General features: G+C 34.8%; 1 protein-coding gene across 1 annotated transcript; it reads right to left on the bottom strand.

Moving 5' to 3' along the window:
• Positions 1-22: 22 nt before the first annotated feature.
• On the bottom strand, positions 23-18,034 carry LOC130966739 (TATA-binding protein-associated factor BTAF1). The gene is made up of 29 exons (XM_057891564.1): positions 17,886-18,034; positions 16,287-16,371; positions 16,102-16,196; positions 14,713-14,927; positions 14,192-14,246; positions 12,371-12,452; positions 11,312-11,646; positions 10,647-10,755; positions 9,886-10,525; positions 9,573-9,705; positions 9,303-9,371; positions 8,710-8,921; positions 8,011-8,242; positions 7,666-7,839; positions 6,605-7,030; positions 6,078-6,512; positions 5,844-5,963; positions 5,276-5,755; positions 4,447-4,985; positions 3,344-3,836; positions 3,181-3,249; positions 2,513-2,617; positions 2,201-2,428; positions 1,853-2,116; positions 1,709-1,758; positions 1,415-1,524; positions 1,229-1,311; positions 751-963; positions 23-611 (listed from the first exon to the last, which is right to left on the bottom strand). The coding sequence occupies exons 2-29, from the start codon at positions 16,333-16,335 to the stop codon at positions 441-443; spliced, it is 6,186 nt and encodes a 2,061-aa protein (XP_057747547.1). The 5' UTR covers positions 16,336-16,371; positions 17,886-18,034; the 3' UTR covers positions 23-440.
• Between the last annotated feature and the right edge of the window lie 1,011 nt (positions 18,035-19,045).

The raw sequence follows: 19,045 nt of genomic DNA, 5'->3' as shown, positions 1-19,045 counted from the left end.
CTAACAGCTGAGTTTTAAGACTGATTTATACTAATTTGTGGTTTGGTATTGGTAGGCTGGTAGCTTTAAAACAATCCGGCAAAAATGCAAGGTAATTCGTGTTAACAAAGGCTAAAAACTATAATTACCATTAGGACTGATTGTATATATACAAAATTCCAAAAATTAATGGGACTCCATCCCCTCCCAGAAGCCGTCACTATTCCATTTCTCTACACATCACTGCACCACCAAAGGGTACATGCCTGCCATTGGGGGTGTTCACAAAGCAACTCCCGAAAAGGGAAAAAAAATAATAATAAAGAGGAGGGGGACGAGGAGGAGGAAAAAGAAAGAGAAAAAGGGAGAGAGGGGGAGGGGGAGCACGGAGGAGTAAAAAATGAGATGTTACAATGCCAAAATTTGTAGTCGTTGGATATATGTACACTCCTCTGACTTAATTAACCATTTAGTTTTGCTAAGAATTGATTTAGATTGTACTCTTCTGTGTATTGTGATTGGTCCCATAGCTCTTCCAATCCCCCAAGTATGGCTTTCAGCCCCTTTCCGGTACCTACTAGTTTAGCGTCTCCTTCAGGGTTGTTTTCCAAACTCTTCCCGGCAGAAGAACCCTATCAGTAACATTGTTAAATGATGATATTAACGATTATCATACACAAACCAATGAAAAGAACTATAAATCACGCTAATTGACAGTTGGAATAACAAAAGCATATACTTGCAGGTATAAACGAGGGGTAATCATAATACCTTCTTGGAGGTATCTGCTGAAGCAAACAAATCAAGCAACTGATCCGTATTCATCGTCTTCATGCTAGCATTCTCCGCATTAATCACAGCATTAGCCACAGACACTTTAAACCTTTGCAGACTCATAACCTTCTCTTCCAAAGTACCACGCATTATTAGACGGTGGACATTAACAACTTTTTTCTGACCTAACCTGTGCGCTCTATCCATGGCCTGCAGGGTTATTAATATAGGATATCCGTTGTCATCGCACAAAAAAAATCTTCCCTTAATACAGGATATATGTTCACTCATCAATACAAGCATGCTGAAAATAACTACTACTTACAACTAGAGTTTATAATGAAAACCTTATAAAAAGATCAATGAGGAAAAGCTTAATCCCATGTCTAATTTTGGATTTTCAGCTCCCAAATATTAATGTGATACTGAACTAGAAAGGAAAACCCAAAGAAAGCACAAGTTGGATCATAATTACCTGATGATCTCGCATTGGATTCCAGTCATGCTCCACAAAAACAAGGGTATCTGCAGATGTCAGGTTCAAACCAAGCCCACCCACTGCAGATAGAGAAGTCAATAAATTTTTTTTTTCTAAAAAAAAAAAACCATCCTGAGAGGAAATGGTAGATCAAAAAGTACATGGAGGTGTAAACTTTTTTACCGTGTGTTGTAAGCAGTAAGACATCAATGGTAGGATCTGAATTGAATGCTTTGACAATGTCAAAACGCTTTTCTGGCTCAACTGATCCATCTAGCCGCAAGTATGTAACACTTAGAACATAAAAAGGAAAAACAGAGAATGGAAGTCACCATCAGTTATAATAAAAAATCAAAATCAATTGATTTCGGGATGCAAAAAACAGGTGAAATTTCTTCATTGAAAGCTTTAAACAAACATGAGAACCAAAACAGCCAATTCATTGAAAGTAACAGGATGACTAGATCAGAAACTTACTTTTTCATGTGTGTCTGAAACAAATCTCTTTCTATTATATCCAGAAAAGCCTGCAAACAAGCCATTGTGGAAGGGAAATCAGCATACTATGTAATGTACTAAAATTCAGCAAGAAATTAGGCCTCAAGAAAGCTAGGTTATAACCTTGTGTTGAGCAAATATCAATACCCTGTGCTGCCCAACGTTAACAGAACCCTCAGAACCAGAAGCATCAACTCCAATTCCACACTCTTCAAGAATCTCCTGAAGAGCAACTAATTTTGGCGAATGATGGAGGTTGTGAAGTTCTGAAATGATGTCAGAAACACCCGGTAACACTCCGGAGAGGATGGTCGAAAGTGAATCTAAAACCTTATCATTGATGACGAGCAATGGATGACTACACAGCTTCAGCAAGTATTGAAGTGCCTGAAGCAAGAAATGAATCGTTGGTCAACAAAAATGAAAACTGTTGAAGCAATAACTGTCATATAATTAAAGAAATCAAATTGCCTGGAAAACATGTGAAGATGCTTTAGTTGAACTGCTGCTTCCTTCTGCTCCAGCTGACTCATTCGTTGTCACGATAGATGACATTTCTTGTTTTACGTGAGAACCAGAAAACTGTTCATAGAGTTTAAATTGTACAGGGCTCAAATCACAGTATCTGTCTTGAATTATTTTCTCCGGAAGATCAGATAAGACCTCATCCTTTGTTCTACGAAGGAGAAAAGGCATAGCCTAGAGGATAAAAGAACATCTATTAGAAGTCAAAAAAGACCAAAATATTCGCAGAGCAATAATGCAACAGAAGGTATCAATCACCTGCTTATGCAATCTCTCCATAGCAAGTGCTCCTGCTTCGGCATCTTTGGCTGAGCATTTTGGATCTCTAGCAGCTAAAAGCGGTTTTCCATATGTTGCTTGGAACTGTTAATGTTACATTAAATGTATGCCAGTTGTGACAACAATTAATAAAAATGCAGAAATGGTTTGGCAATCAAAGATAAAGCATTACCACTATGAAAAGGTCTAGCTAGATATCTACATGATGTCTGAAAGAGACTCTTTAAAATCTCAAACTAACCCTAGAGGCAACATAATATCGTGAGGGGAATACAGATATTGTCAAATCAAAAGAACATAATCCACTCAAATATTTTACTTAATTTGAAGAGATGCAAGAGTACAAAACTTTTGAAGGTATTGAAAATTGGGTGCTAGTGTATGAACTGATAAATGAGAAGGTGGTGAAGAAAAAGGATAAAAGTATAAAACTAATATCAAGAAACAAATCAATTTAAGAGAATAAAATATTAGGTATAAAGCCAAAGAATTGTTTTATACCTCTGCTACACACCCACATGCTTTGGCCTTTAAACATGGATAAGCATAGGCCCATTTTTTCCATGTGCTAAAATTTAATTTAACTATGAAGAATGAGGAAGCAAGCATCAAACTCCTAATCCTTGGTAAAGGAATCACAATTTTACCTGTCTCTCTGTTCCAAGAAATCCAGGCATTAGAAAATCAAAAAGGGACCACAAGTCCATGATGTTATTCTGCAAAAAAACAAAATAAAGAAGAGGTAGTGTGTTTATTTAATTAGTAATGATATGTTTACCTTTAATGAGAACAGAAAATCACCACACCAACCTGTATTGGAGTTCCACTCAATATCAAGCGGTGTTGGGCTTTTAACTGCTTTACAGCAAGTGTAACTTTGGACTTAGCATTCTTGATTATATGCCCTTCATCTAAAATGCAGTAATTCCACAGAAGCTGTCCCAAATAATCGATGTCTTTACGGACAACATCATATGATGTTATAATGACGTTATGCTTGCAAAAATGATCTCGAAGAATCATTCGGTCCTGAGCAGAACCAACGTACTGAAGACAAGATATAACTGAAACATCAATATATTTCTCTATCTCAAAGGCCCAGTGTCCAACTAGGGTTGATGGGCAAATAATCAAAGATGGTAGAAGATCTCCATTCCCAGACTGAGTTCGATGCTCAGCAATATCAGAGGCCACAATAGCCGATGACTGAAGCGTCTTACCAAGCCCCATGTCATCACATAAAATTCCATGAAGCTTGAAACGTTTCAAAAAAGCTAACCAATTTATGCCTTCTTGTTGGTACCTGGAAGCATAATAATATTAGTAATAACAATAACAAAAATGAACAATTATGAGCACATCTTAATGTTTTTTTTAATCATAAATTTACAAAATAGAAATTGGGGTTTAAATGAAGATCAAGTGAGAAGAATGTCGTTTAACGGATGAAGTGAAACTGTATACAACATAAGATCTCAATCTCATGTTTGTCTTGAAATGTTCAACATGAAGAATCCCTTGAAAAAAAAATGGAGAGGGAGAAGGGGAAAGGAAGAGATAAGCAGCTATGAGAAGATCTAAAACATAATTGTGCAATGTTTTCAAGTTGGGCAAAGCTGTCAATGCATATTTTAATAACTAACTCCCCAAAAAGCTTAAATTCTTGGGTGAAGGCTTATATATGATCTCTATGTCTAGCATGCACCTCCATGCAAGCCTTTTGGGCTCTAAACATAGACTGAAGTGAAGAAATTCAACTTCAGGGTACATATATCACTTGGACTCGGTCATAAAAAGTTTTCTTATAGTGCAGAAACTAACCCTACCAAAACCTGATGAGATCTTATATTTCACAAACTGTTTCAGAATGGAATGATGAAAATATTGAGCCTCCAAAATGAAGTCCAATTTACCTTCTCAATGTGACTTTCAATTCAGTGCATAACTTGTAATCTTCAATGTGGGAGTTGTCAAGCAGTTGCTCCAAAAATTGCAAATCATCAGCATTTCTAGATATACCTTCCCCCAATCCAACTGGTTGAGGAAGGCCTCGTGCCAAAGGAAGTAAAGGCACAAGAGCAGCAAAACTATGGGTCACACTCTGCCTGACAGACTGATCACAGTCACTCATGCACCTTAGAAGTGGAACTACCAACAATGGAGCATAAGGGACCAACTCTACCCCCAGGCCCTGAACAAGAAAATTAATCAACATGCCTGCTCCTTGACGAGCATGAACTGATGATGCATCTTCCAACATTGGGATAGCATTTTCAACCACAGCACTCATAACTTTCACAGTCATTGACCGGGCCATGGAAGTGATGCAGCGTGAAGCAGCTAATCTAACTGCAACATGAGAATGTTGAATGCATTTAAAAATGCACGGGAGAAGTGTCAATAATTTTGGCTTTAACTCCTCATTTAACAAGGGCGCAATAGATCGTACCACCTACAAGAAATACATGCTGCATATTAAGCAGAATATCATATGCAAAACAGTAAAAACTGACCCAAACAAATATGGCTAAATTTTCAAGAATTTATTCAATTTATCAGTTGTTGTCTTTGTTTCCAGTGTTCTGTCCTAAACAAATTAATATCACTCTTTCCAAAAAGAGGCATCTCTCTTGATAAGCTCAACCCATCTTATAAAACAGTAATTCAGCTTCATACAAATAGTGATGTAGCAAAAATATCATGTAATGAGCAAGTTCACAAGTAGAAAATGATGAGACTAACCTGAATATTGTTAATCAATATCTGGGGATCACTAATAGACTCAACAGCCATAGTAGCTTGTTTTTCATTAGTGACTGCTGGAGATTCAGAGGAGCTAGGTTTAAGCACCTCAGTAAGGCAATCCCACAGCTTAGGAAGCTTATCAAATAACAAAGCACCAAACTTCTCGCACAAAAGCCTCAACGCTAATTCCGACCCACGTCTACTTATGAACCCTTCCACTTTTGATCGATCTTCACCAGCCAAAACATGGACCTTTGATTTATGTTTGCTCACAGGAGTTCCAAACGACAGAAGACCTTGGTCATCAATACTCTCCATGGAGCAAATGAGTTTAGCTTGAGGGGTCTCGGAAGGATCCAAGCATGTCATACTGCATATATTTTTAATTAGCTTATCATTTGGGCATGGCCTACGAGCAACACAATGATATATTAGCTCAGCAAGTGCTTCAGCTGACTTCATTTGCAGTATTTCCTCCTGGGGAGATAACACATACATATTATGATCAAATTAAACATGGAACGAGTATATACAGGAAAGAAACAGTCAAAACTTAAACAAGCACCTGCTCTCGTCTGATTGAAGCCATCAAAGGCAAAATGATTGGGGTAAGCCGAGAAGAATATTCAGACATCCAAACAACAGCAGCTGCAACTGCAGATGAGACTGTAACATGCAAATTACTCTGCAAAAACAACACATAAACCAGAACTAATTAAGTCAAAAATATATTGGCCACAAAAAATTGAAATGTTAATATAAACAGTTACACAGAATAAAGAAAGCATGAGAAGCAAACCTGCACACATTTCAAATAGCCAGAAGTTGTCAAGAGCCTCTGTTTTGTGGATTCTATATCATCTAAAGTATTCTTTACCAAGGACTCATTCAGAGAACTATCATTACACACTGCTGGAACTTTTGATGCAAAACTAATGGCACCATCCACACTCAAGCTATCCAACTCAATTTTGGTAGTTGACAATAACTCATCAAACATACCAGAAGACTTGATAGCATTTAGCAATTGACCAGCCTCATTACGCATCTTTGAATAAGTTCTTGAAAGTTCAGCATATGGAAGAAGTGAATCTTTTGTAGGCAATGCAGGATCAGAGCATCCTAACAAGTCCAGCAACCAATCTTTGAGGGCTCCAGGAATGCCATCAAGATTTTTGGATGAATTTGTCCTCTTAATCTCCTTGAACCAAGAAATGAGTACCATAGATGCAACCTAAATACAAATAGAAAATATCAATGGTGGAAAAAAGAGAATGAAGGATAGCTTGGGTGTAAGTTCATTGTACACAAACCAGAAACTCATACCTGACGTTGAACACCAGACAAAGAGGTTAGAGACCTCCAGAGTGGATCAACAATATACTTCAAAGAATCCTCTGGCAGCTTAGAGGCAAAAATTCCCAATGCAGTTGCTGTAACCACCCGTGTATGAGTAACAGATGTGTCCACATCAGCACCAACAACTATCTTCACTGAATCCATAGCAGCATCACCATTTCTTTCTTGTGGAACAGATCCTTTTGTAGAATCAAGACCAAAATCCCCACCATAATCATATTCAGACTTCACAGCTCTCATTTTAGCAGCAGCTCTAAATTGACTTTTCCTTGGAAATGCAGCAGGCCAAAACATCTTTGAGGCATCTAATGCTGAACCAAATGGTGTAGAAGCAAGTTCTATCCAAGAAGCCATGTAAGATCTCGCAGCAGTATCCAAGTCCTCCACAGAACACTGAAAACAAGCCAGCCAATTTGATAGATGAGAAAGTATAAAAGGCAAACAAGGATAGATGCAGGGGAAATACCCAAATGACCACTTTAGGAGACAGGAAGACTCCTTAGAAAAAAGGGAATCATCATGAATATTTGAAACACCATTAGAAAATTTAAAATGTAGAGGTATCACAGAAAGCAGAAGGAAGTTGGAACCAAAACCATATATCAAACTCCAACTCAAATCAGTGTGTCAATCCAACCATAGTATTCTAATAACAATCACAGTATCACATTTCCAAATCAGGGAAAGTCCAGTCTAATACTGACAGCATCTTGATAACTATCACAATTGAAATAAGCACTAATCTCATGCATATATGTTTTTAGTCTTTAGTTTCTTATACTTATTTCTCTCAATATATGGAGTCCTCGTAACATGCCCGTCCCTACTTACACGACCAGCGAGTATGAGAAATAATGAGACCACCTTTCTAGGCCTCTGTATAATGCCAAATTCAGCCATAAAAGACTCTGTTTCTTTTTAAGCCACAATCTTGATGGGAGCATGACAAGCAATAGGGTTGACGTAAACAGTTGGGAACATTTAGTCAAAGCCATTTCTAAGCTATAACCTTTTATCATATGAAATACCTTAACAAGGAGACTCCACACTCTCTCTGAACATTGCAAAATATCCTCATTTGTTTCCAATAGCAGATTCTGAAATACAATTCTAAGGGTATCTCCAAATATGATAGAGGGCCAAAACGAAGCATTAGACAACTCAGACATTCTTCTCTTATATCCAGCTTCAAGTAGCCTCTCCTGCAAGTAGAAAATTTACGATAAACCACTAACACTAAAACTGCCTTTTGTGAAGGAAAATAATATAAAATAAATTTTAAAAAAAAAAAAGCCTGTACAATAAAATATGTTACGTGGAGTATTGTATGAGATTCAAACTTTGTGCAAACATCAAAGGGAAAAGAAAAATACCAGAGTCCGCATTGCTGAATACCGGACAGAGCTGATACTATGCCTCATAAAAGGCCACAAACGTGGTGCCAACGTTGAAAGCACATAAGGATTTTCTTCATCATCATCATCATCACCACCACCCCCGACTCCATTTTGAATAGATATTCCGTTGTCTCCCAATCTAAGAACTTCATACATCATTGGGACCATCTCTTCTTGAGAATAAATTTCTGACAGCAAATTCATAACACTGAAAACATATATTTTAACAATAAATAAATTAATCATTAACATCAATATAGTAATGCAAAAATAAGCTGTATTGGTGTAGTTTAAGCTCTGATGTCTACAAGCTGTGAACTATAAAGCCCAATCCTTTGGCTTGGTGAGAAGTTGTTTGAAATTATAAACCCTTTAATTCCCTGAATATTCTCCAAACTAATCAGCAATATTAACTAAAAAGTCATCATTCATACAATAATAAATAAATAAAATTACAGTAATTAATCAGCAACATGAAAATAAATGAGATCAGATATAATCAAAGGCTCATCCACATGTAGGATCTGTAATTAACAAAGCATAGAACCCCCTCAGCAGAATAAAATATATGGCTTGGTTACATCTACATAGAAACAAGAATATGACAATTTAATTTAATCAAAAAACAAGCAAATATAAGTATATAACAACGAAAAATTTCAGCCATTCAAATACCTGCTAGTGGATGGACTTAAATCATCCAAATCAAGCAATATATCCCACAGCAGCATCACAATTGTGCGCAATGTTGGACCCTGCAATGCAACGATTGCAGCTGAAGCTGGTATTAAGGCATCAGCAGCAACAGCTCGGACATCATCATCCGGGTCCTCCAACCCAGATTTACATGCAGGAAGAACAAGTCCAAGCAAGTCAGGTAGCAACTCCTGGTGGCAGTAAAAGACACAATAGTCAGAACAGCACAAAGCATTGCTTGGAATGGTTAGGTGTTCATATTCCATGAGAAGACTACATTTTCAAATATGAAACCAAAAATTCTCTATCTCCAGTCTTAGATTTGCAATGCCTGCTACTGTCATCAACCTTTGACACTCCTAGAGTAACACCAAAATAGGCAACAAGTACCTAATGGCTTATGTAGTCAATGTCTTGATTCATATGACAGCGAATATCTTGCTCAGAAAAAATGGTCAATGGCAAACATATCATGTCTAACATAGTAACCATTTCTTGTGCCAAAACTATCATATCATACTTAGAGTGTTAAACCAAGTAAAAGGAACAGTGAAGGCAAAAAAGATATGCACCTGCCGCACAGCAACCAAATATTTGATACCTAGAAGACTTCCATGACGAATCTCCCATTCTGGTCTACACTGAACAAAAGGCAACAGCAAAGCATAAAGATTAAAAACCAATGTATCAGAGAATTCTTAAGTGATAAGTCAAATTATTATACTATAAAAGGAAGTTGCAGCATAGCGAGGAAGAGGACAAAGAAAGCAGTTGAATTAATACAAAAGCAATGTAAATTAATATCAATGATATAAAAAAATGAACTCTTAAATGATGTTTACCTGCATTTTCAACAATATATTCAATGTTTCATTTACCAGTGCCGGATGCATGTACTTAAATGCCGCACCTAATGCCTGTGCACAGGTTTCACGCACTGGAGCAACAACCTGATCGGATACATAATCTCCGAAGCTGAATAAAATAACCAAAAAATTATCAAAGCAAAAACAGACAAAGCAGAAATCCAGTTATACATCAACAGCAGTAGCCAAAGAAGAAACAGACAGAAGCACAAAATTTCACCAACAGTTCAGAAAATCAAATTTCAGCAACATTTAAAAAAGTTATTAAATAAAGAGTAAAATATCATACCGGTCTAGTGACAACACACACAAAAAGCGTATCACACAATCTTGAAGAAATCCACAGTTTCGCAACCATGAACTTCTGGCAACTTTAACCATGCTCATCAGCTCAGAATTCTGGGGAACATTTCTCAACACATTAAGATTTCTGGAGGGAATCTCTTCAGAATAACCCTTCTGCTCTGCTACAATAGTAGGTTCCTTGCATGCATCTTGCAGTCCATCAGAGAAAGATACCACATCCATCTCAACAGAATTACAATTAAATTGCCCATTTACACAATCCAAAGGTAAATTGTACCCAGAGGTTTCAGAACTAATGCTGATTTTAGTATCACCTTCATTGCTGCAAGTAATTAGACTATCCATCGAGGTTGATGATGTTACATTTTCAAGTTTTGGTCTCTTCAAGTTTGAGTCAAACTCATCTGCAGAAACTTGCATATTCAAATCAATCTCCCTCTCTCTCTTCAATATATTTGACATACTACTGTCTTCTTTTTTTTCAATAGTTATACTTTTGTCTTCTAATTCGACCATAAAGTTCCCACCCAAGCGAAAGTCATGTTTCAATACCCCAGCAGAAGCACCTTGATGTGTTAAAATTTCTCTCAGTGCCATCACACTACCATGTCGGATCTCCCAAACTAGCAACATTTAAAAAAAATATTCGAAGAACATTAATAAAATATTGAAAGCCCTAAAGCATTTCATATTGCATATTCTCAAAATTGTACTAAAACTAGACAAAAGAAGTAAATTGTTTACCTGGATCAAACATATCAATAATAAGTTGCTCAACAAAAGTGTGGAAAGGCCATTGTCCATCCCCATCATGGTCAAGGCCATCATCATCATGATTAACATCCATGAATACCTATGTAAAACATCAACGGGATAGTCAGAATTATGCCTTGCAATTGCATAAAGAAACTGAACAACTTGCATTAACACAACTGGCACTTGCCAGCCCGTCAAGCCACATTTTTATTGACCACTCTTAACATAACACAATAGATTAAAAAATAGTTCCTGTAGTTCAGAGGTTAAAAAATGCGTAAGGAACTTAAAGGGACCAGGGTCAACTCCACCTAATAACCATTTTGGAATTATTTTTATAAAATTGAGAGAAAGACCAAAGTAGTTACTATATGTACCCCATTCCACACTAAGATAGGTATAGATTCAAGGGTAAAGACAACATTACTGAAAACCAGAACAGAATAAAACTTATTACTTGAAAGAATGTACCAACTGGAAAGATAATAATATGAACATAACAACATAAAAAAAATGGTTAATTAATTAACATACAAACTGCTGCCATCAATGATTAAATAGACTGGAGGAGTTCTGTGGAATAATTGTCTCAAGCATGCCCCAGGGGGGGGATCAAAATCACCTAGGAATAAACAAGTAAAATATAAGAATACCTTATTGTAATTAACTGAATCAGGATACGTGGCTTTCGAAGCCGAATTCTGAGCACCTGATGGATCGGTAACACCATCTTCGACCCAGCTTTTTGTCTGGTCCTTTGAGTTTATTTTTGCTTTGCGCTTTAGAAGATTCAGTTCTCTTGCACTTGGCCACTTTGATTTGACACTAGGAACCATGTTTGCAACCATTTTCTGGATGTTATGCACAGAAGAAGAAGTAAAAACTCCATGATCTATTCCATTGGGATGTGAATCTGACTTGTGTGTCATAAGATCTTCATCTCTTATTACATCACTCATATCCATAAATTGTTCACAAACATCCAAACCTACATCATAAATGGGTATATCGAATCAGATGCACATAAAACAAAAGTGAATAAATAAACATCATTAAGCAAAGAACCACATCATGATAACCAAGCTAAACACATCAAATGTACAGTGATAATATATATGTTTATGCACCCTACAAAGTATGACGTGAAGGGCAATGTACATTATTAAGAGTGTACCAACAACAGGTAAATCAATCCCTTGTTTAACACGGAACACACCAAAAAAATCAGACAGCTACAGCAGCTTCTTTTTATTAAAAAAAGGACCAAGGTTACAGTACCATTTGAGTTTCTAGCAAAGCAGCCATACTTTCTTGCCACCATGCACCTTTTGGGTGTTGAAAAAGTGTACATTTGCCACCAAGAACAAGTACATAGAGTATATTTATTTCAGCTTCAATAAAGTGATGATATGGAAGCTTTTCATTTTCATCTAGTTTACAAAAGAAGCAATAGAAGCCCTTTTAATTCTTTTTAGTGGGGAAGACATGTTCACCTTTCTAGTTTTGAAATTTTGTCTATTAACCTCATTACTCATTAGGGAGGAGACAAAAACGTTCTTGCCTTAAGGAGGAAAAAACTCAAAACAAATGAGCTTTAAATACAAAATAAATGTTTAGGAATCACCAAACTAGTTAAAGTCATTATTTTACTACTCACTTATTGTGGACAAGATTTTATATTAATGAAATATTGGCAATAAGAGATTGCAAACCTAAACGGCGTCGAAGATTTTGCTTTTGGCGTACCAGTCGCTCCTTTGGGTTCTTTATATTATCACTTACAATATCATATTCCTGAAATGGAACAAGAAATAAAATTTGTATGCAATATATGTGCATGCAAAGAAAACAGGAGTAAAGCCAAAGTAGTTTGCATACAGAGTACACTTACAATGTGTACCTTTTATGGGATACCAGCACAGAAATTCCAAATTACCAGGACCAAGACACAAGAAAAACCCCTGTAAAAATTTTGCTCTACAAATAGAAGGCCCTTGCATAGCCTTAGTTTAAGTTGGTTGGTAATTAAATGATTTTCTAAGACACTTTCCCAATCCTCCAGAATAGCCAATTCTATAGTATTACTGTCAAATATATGCACTTATAATCACTACACAAATTATGTCAGAAAATAAGCCATCCACTGCTTTTTGGTATTGTTAGCATATGTTGTCATCTGTTGCTCGACTACTTTCTGAAGAAGCAATTGCAAGTTTAGCTCAACAGTTATGTTGGAAAAAACAGATTTAGGCTGAGTTTGGTAAAGCTTTTTGAAAAAGTGCTTGTGCTTTTTAAAAGTACAAGTACCTCATTTTGCGTTTGGTAAATTAAAAAGTCCAAGTGCTTGTGCTTGCGGCTTTTAAAAGTTATGGGTGTTTTTGAAAGCACCTAAGAGTGAGCTTTTCAAAGTTGGCTTGTGCTTATCAAAATTAAAAAAAAATCTAATATAATAAATATTTAAAATTACCATTATTAATTTTTAACACCAAATTTTATTTATTTTTCCACATATATTTTCTGTCATTATATTACCATTGAAATACTCATATATTTCTAATTTCTCAACCTAACCTTCACAAATTCTAATACAATCTTCATATATTTTTTATTTTTCAACCTAATCTTCACAATTTCAACACAAATACATCTCTATTCCATCTATTTATATTATTTTTTGTGCGTTGTTTTTGTATTTTTTAGTAGATGTTTGTTTTTCTCTATTCTTTAAAACATGAAGAAAGAGACCTGATTTATGGAAACCAATCATAAAATTTTCGTACACCAACTTCATGAACATTAGTCAAAACTGTAATAATAACATATATATACATATGTAAATATAGATATATAATTTTACTTGAGATATGTGTCCCATTTTTTGTGATTTGTAAAAGTGAGTCAATATATATAGATGAGTAATGGACGTATCAATACTAACATTGGATTACATACAATTTTATTATTGACTATTGATAACTCTATTTATATTAATATAGAGTAAATCAAAAAAATATTTAAATTATTAGTCTCTAAAATTTGGAAAAAAAATTATTCTTCGTTATAAATATGTTTATTATAATTTTTTTTTAATTTTTAAAAGCTGTTTTACCGAACACAATTGTAGTATTTGTGCTTATTAAAAGCTATTTTTAACGTGGTTTTACCAAATGCAAGTGCTCCAGCTTTTAAAAAGCTGTCTTTTAAAAGACAGCTTTCATAAGCTACTCTCGAAAAAGTAAAAGATTTACCAAACCAAGCCTTAGCATTGCAAAAATTTTACGAAAAGAAGCTTTCTACATTTCTTGTCTAAAATCCTAACTCCAAAAACCACTCTTTTTCTTTCTTCTATTTTACTTTACTCATCCAAACTTTCCATCTGATTTGGAAGAATAAACAGCTTAACCTGTTTACTTCATACTAAGAATCATGCATGCTTTGTCAAAAACTTGTGTTAATTTCCCAGCCAGAAAATCTGCTTCTTTTGAACAAGCATAATTCTTAAGTGGTCAAGGGAAAAAAACCATCATTTTTACCTGTCCTCCCGATGCTAATAAAGCTCCAAATTCAAGCACCTTGCTCATGTCAAAACTGTCAACAGCAAAAACAACCAAGTAAATATCTTTACAAATATATTAATGCAAAATAGGGAGGAATCTATTCTTAAACAAACAATAGCCATTTTCAGGTCACATTAAAGTGTAGATGTTTTCACTTCTGCCAGTTTTTCATGGTTAAAGATAACAATTAGGTGAAAACAAGGGGTTATCGTTTTGTGGCAGTGTTCAGTTTATGCAATTCTTTGGTTAGCTGCTGCAAGTTACAAAGGTGTCTCTTTGCCCTTGTAGAAACAGAAAGATTTTGTTTGCGCTTCCCTTTGGAAATCTGCAAACAGCATATTCAATAGTCTAATTTTATATTAGAAAGCAATTGATCAGCCCAGCTACAACCCAGATTACTTTCTTGTTCTTGGCTGATCTATTTTTATGCGTCAGAGTGGATCTCATATACCTCACCCAAAATAAAATGTCAAATAATCTTTGATAGGACAACCTACCTTCTAAATGAGCTTCCTGTAATTCTTGATTGCAAATATGTCCATGCACAAAGATCCTCAACACTACATGATATCCCATTCTCAGATATTTTTGATACAACAGATGTAGTAAGTTCATTCAAACTTGTGTGTTTAACATTCTCAGCAATAGACCCAATTGCATGAGCAGCAGCGACTCTTGTCTCCCAATTTTTGCTGCGCAGATATTGAGAAACCTAGAGATCACCAAAATAACACAAATAATAGGCAGTCACTATCAAAGTGCAATAGAATAAATAAAACACAACCACCAGCACTTGTGTGGCTTCACCTAACAACTTAAGCAAATGGGAGATATACTTCATAAAATAATATCACAATCTTTATGGCTGCGTTTATTTACATGCACAAGACACTGAGACAAGGACACAGAAACACAAAATCATGTTTCACAAATAAGACATAGACAGAGGTATTATGTCCAGAGACACTGAATTAGCATATTTTATGTTGGAAGGACACAGAGATACTAACGAGAGGAAAACTTATTTTTCATTTTTTCTTTCATTATTTTTATTTCATTTTTATTCACTATCAAAGTGCAATAGAATAAATAAAACACAACCACCAGCACTTGTGTGGCTTCACCTAACAACTTAAGCAACTGGGAGATATACTTCATAAAATAATATCACAATCTTTATGGCTTCGTTTATTTACATACACAAGACACTGAGACAAGGACACAGAAACACAAAATCATGTTTCACAAATAAGACATAGCAAAGGTATTATGTCCAGAGACACTGAATTAGTATATTTTATGTTGGAAGGACACAGAGATACTAACGAGAGAGCAAAACTTATTTTTCATTTTTTCTTTCATTATTTTTATTAAATTTTCATAATTATATTTTTTATCATTATATTTTTCTCCTAAATTTTTTTATATGTAAAAAAAAAAAGTAAATTGAACTTTCATAATTTGCTCTAGTTTATCACCAAATAAAATACAATAACACTAATTTTTATGACTCTGTCCTTTGTATTTTTGTTCTCAGTATCTTGCCTTGTCCTGTTCTCAGAACCAAACGCAGTCTATGAGTTATGACATAGGTCTAGAGTTGATTGTTGCTTCATTCTTCTAATTAACATTGAATTTCAGTACTAGGCTGAAAAAATGGCTTTCATCTCAATATAACAGAACTATAAAACAATCCTAAGACAGAATTTATTTACAAACAAAAAGGAAAGAGATAGAAACAATCTGAGTTCATAACCAGTTTTCTTTAGCAGTCTTCATACCATGGTACTTGGCATGATTGACATAAAATGAAAACAATGCAGAAATCATATTAAAACTGAGCAATATTGCAACAAACGTAGAAATATAAATTCAAAAATTAATACCTTCTTAAGAAGACTGTTCAAGTCTTGAGGGTGTGATTTTGCAATTTCCCCTATCTGACGAGCAGCAGTCAACCTTGTCGCTTGGGTTGACCCAGCTTTAACATTTGGTTAAAGAAAATTTCAAGAAAAAATTGATACTAAACAAATTCAGTAAATGAAAGTCATAAGGAAAATATGGAGGATACTATCCAACAGAGTAAGCAACCGCTGAAGCCTAGATGACTGTTGGGCCATAACAAATCATTCCAGAGGCTTTGTTGCTCCCTTTGCCTGCATAACAATCTCTAGTCAATCAGAAAATACATTATCCAACAAACACATTCAAAGTTGTGTTTTATGTATGTAAATCTTATAAAGGACCCCAAAGTTACTTGGGAAACATCAAACCAGATACCGTCCAATACCTCATCAAAATGCTAAAGAAAATATGTGCTATCGGAATGCTAACACATTTTATTCTCTATTCTCCTAATTGATTAAGACTGCAAATTGATCATGATACTCCATGAAAAATGAAATATTAATTTGCATAAGTCTAACACTCGATCTTCTAAACCTAATATGTGTATTACCAGCAATACTCTTGGCCATTTGGCATTGTAAGGCTGTTACTTCTTAAGGGAAGAATATATATGTGAATTTGCAGGATTTTTGGATCCTATCACATGTGCCAAGCCCTTAATATAAAATACAAGGCCACTTAGGACAATCTCTATTAAAGCATAGTCCTTGAATCCTTCTTACAGTTTTTGCCTAAACTACATGTAAGGAAAGCTCAGTGCACAAGCATTCTGAGACTTTGAAGGCTGCACGCAAAGGGTGCAATGCAAGCAGCTTAGCTTGATAAATACATCAGTAACTGATTCCATGGCTTGAACCCACTACCTTGAGATCACACGAAAACAACTCAACAGTTGTTCCAGACTCTCCTTTTGGTCTATGCTACATATAACACAAATTTTGCCAAAGCATACAATTGATGCATTTTTTGGGGTGTATTTGAAGGAAGAAAATGCCAATATATCCAAGGATGTATACCATACCATTAGGTTGCAACATGATAGAATCACAATTACTGTTCCTCTTTGGTCATTCCTCATGTTGCTTTTAGGAGAACTTTCATGAATAATATACAAAGTGAAAGTCTAGATTCCATTATTACATCTTGCATCTTCTTCGGCTTCCTATTTTTGTTTAAATTTACATCCCATAAGCATATCCTATCATCCCCAGATGTACCATGATTCTTATTTTGGTAATTAAACACGATGCCTTTCGTCTTTAGTAAAACTAAAATAACAACAACAATAGCATCATAACACCGGAGCAAACGCCCAACATAATTCTGTTCTTTTCATTGATTGTTTGCTCTTCAGAGAGAGACTGGGAGAAATAACTCACTATGTTTCTGTCGTATTTATTAAACGTGAAAGGAAGCGAGTCAATTATGGAGTGATCTCCACTGAATGGTTATTACATTCCACAGTAGAAGCACCAGCAGTTCAGTGCGAGTTAAATTGGAATTGTGAACAGTCGCATATCTACGGAAACTTACAGGCACAAAACATTTCAAAGAGGAAAAATGAAATTTTTACGTGAAACGCGAAATTCAAATCATTGAATGCATCAATAGCGTGAAGAATAACGAAGGAAGAATTTGCCACTCGCGAGGAAAATGCAGAGGGAAATCAGAGTAGATCATGCAGAGCAGGCAATAAGAGATTCAATAAATTGAATTATACGGCAAATATTAAATATAGCGATAGAAAAATGAGAAAAGGAACCTGTGGCTGCGAACGGAGCTGATCACCGGAAAATTGAGGCGGCAGAGAGGAGAAAACCGCCGGCGAGAAAGAAGCGGCAGAATAAGAGAGTCGAAAGAATGAGGTGAGTCTCTCCGTCGATTGCTAGGGATTACTCGAGAGAGAACGAGAGCGAGTGTGGGTATGTCCATTTAGATTTTCCTTTTATTTATTTATTTCTTTCTTGTTATCGGAAATTTGGATATTAAAAAATAAAAATTAATAAATAAATTATCAACAACAAAAATTAATAAATAAATAAATATAAGATGGAAGGTCAAATTTTTCGACATTCTTATGGCCATAAAAGTAGCATCATAAGCAGAAGCACCAATAAGAATTAAGCAACAGGTCAATAAAGAAACAATAAATTCATATCACCGTTGTTTTTAATTTACATCCAAGTATTTCTGTAAATCATTACTATCACCACACACAAGTCACAACTAAGTTTATAAGCGCTATAATGACTTATTAATCTATGTTTCTATCTATAAATTAAAATGCTATATATCTATCTATAAATATTAAAAATCAATTATATATGTATATTTATATGTATTATGTCATATATTTTTAATGTGTATTTTTATTTTAAAATATATTTTATATAAATAATCCATTTTTATATACATAATATAGTTTAAATATTTATAACAATAACAAATATAAAATGTGAAATTAATCAAAATAATAAATATGTCATATTTTATTCAATAGGTGTTAAGTTGAAGTCTCACAAAAATCATTTTTTTATGAATTATATATGAAGAATGATTATTTTATAAAAGAGCATGATGTACCAAACCAAACCTCTCATTTACCCACATTATGCATAATCGCTACAAGTTGTATTTTTTATACACCCTTTATAAACACTAAAATACTAAATCATATTATTTTTGTGCTTGTATGTATTGTGTTAATGTGTTATAATATATATGAGTGGTCTTAACTCTTAATTATACTAACATCTTGTCGGATACGTAATCAAAAGTATTTTTCTTATATTTTATTTTTGTTTATTCTTTTGCAACTTCCAACAAAAAAGGGAGAAATTGCATTAATCGTGATAAAAAAAACTACCAGGTGTATAAACTATCCAATTTAAGTAATTTTGTAAAACTAATATTTTTATGGAT

This window comes from Arachis stenosperma, chromosome 3 (genome assembly GCF_014773155.1).
Source record: "Arachis stenosperma cultivar V10309 chromosome 3, arast.V10309.gnm1.PFL2, whole genome shotgun sequence".
NCBI classification, from domain to species: domain Eukaryota; kingdom Viridiplantae; phylum Streptophyta; class Magnoliopsida; order Fabales; family Fabaceae; genus Arachis; species Arachis stenosperma.
The sequence above is the reverse complement of the archived record's forward strand: the minus strand, read 5'-3'. Positions and strand labels throughout refer to the sequence as shown.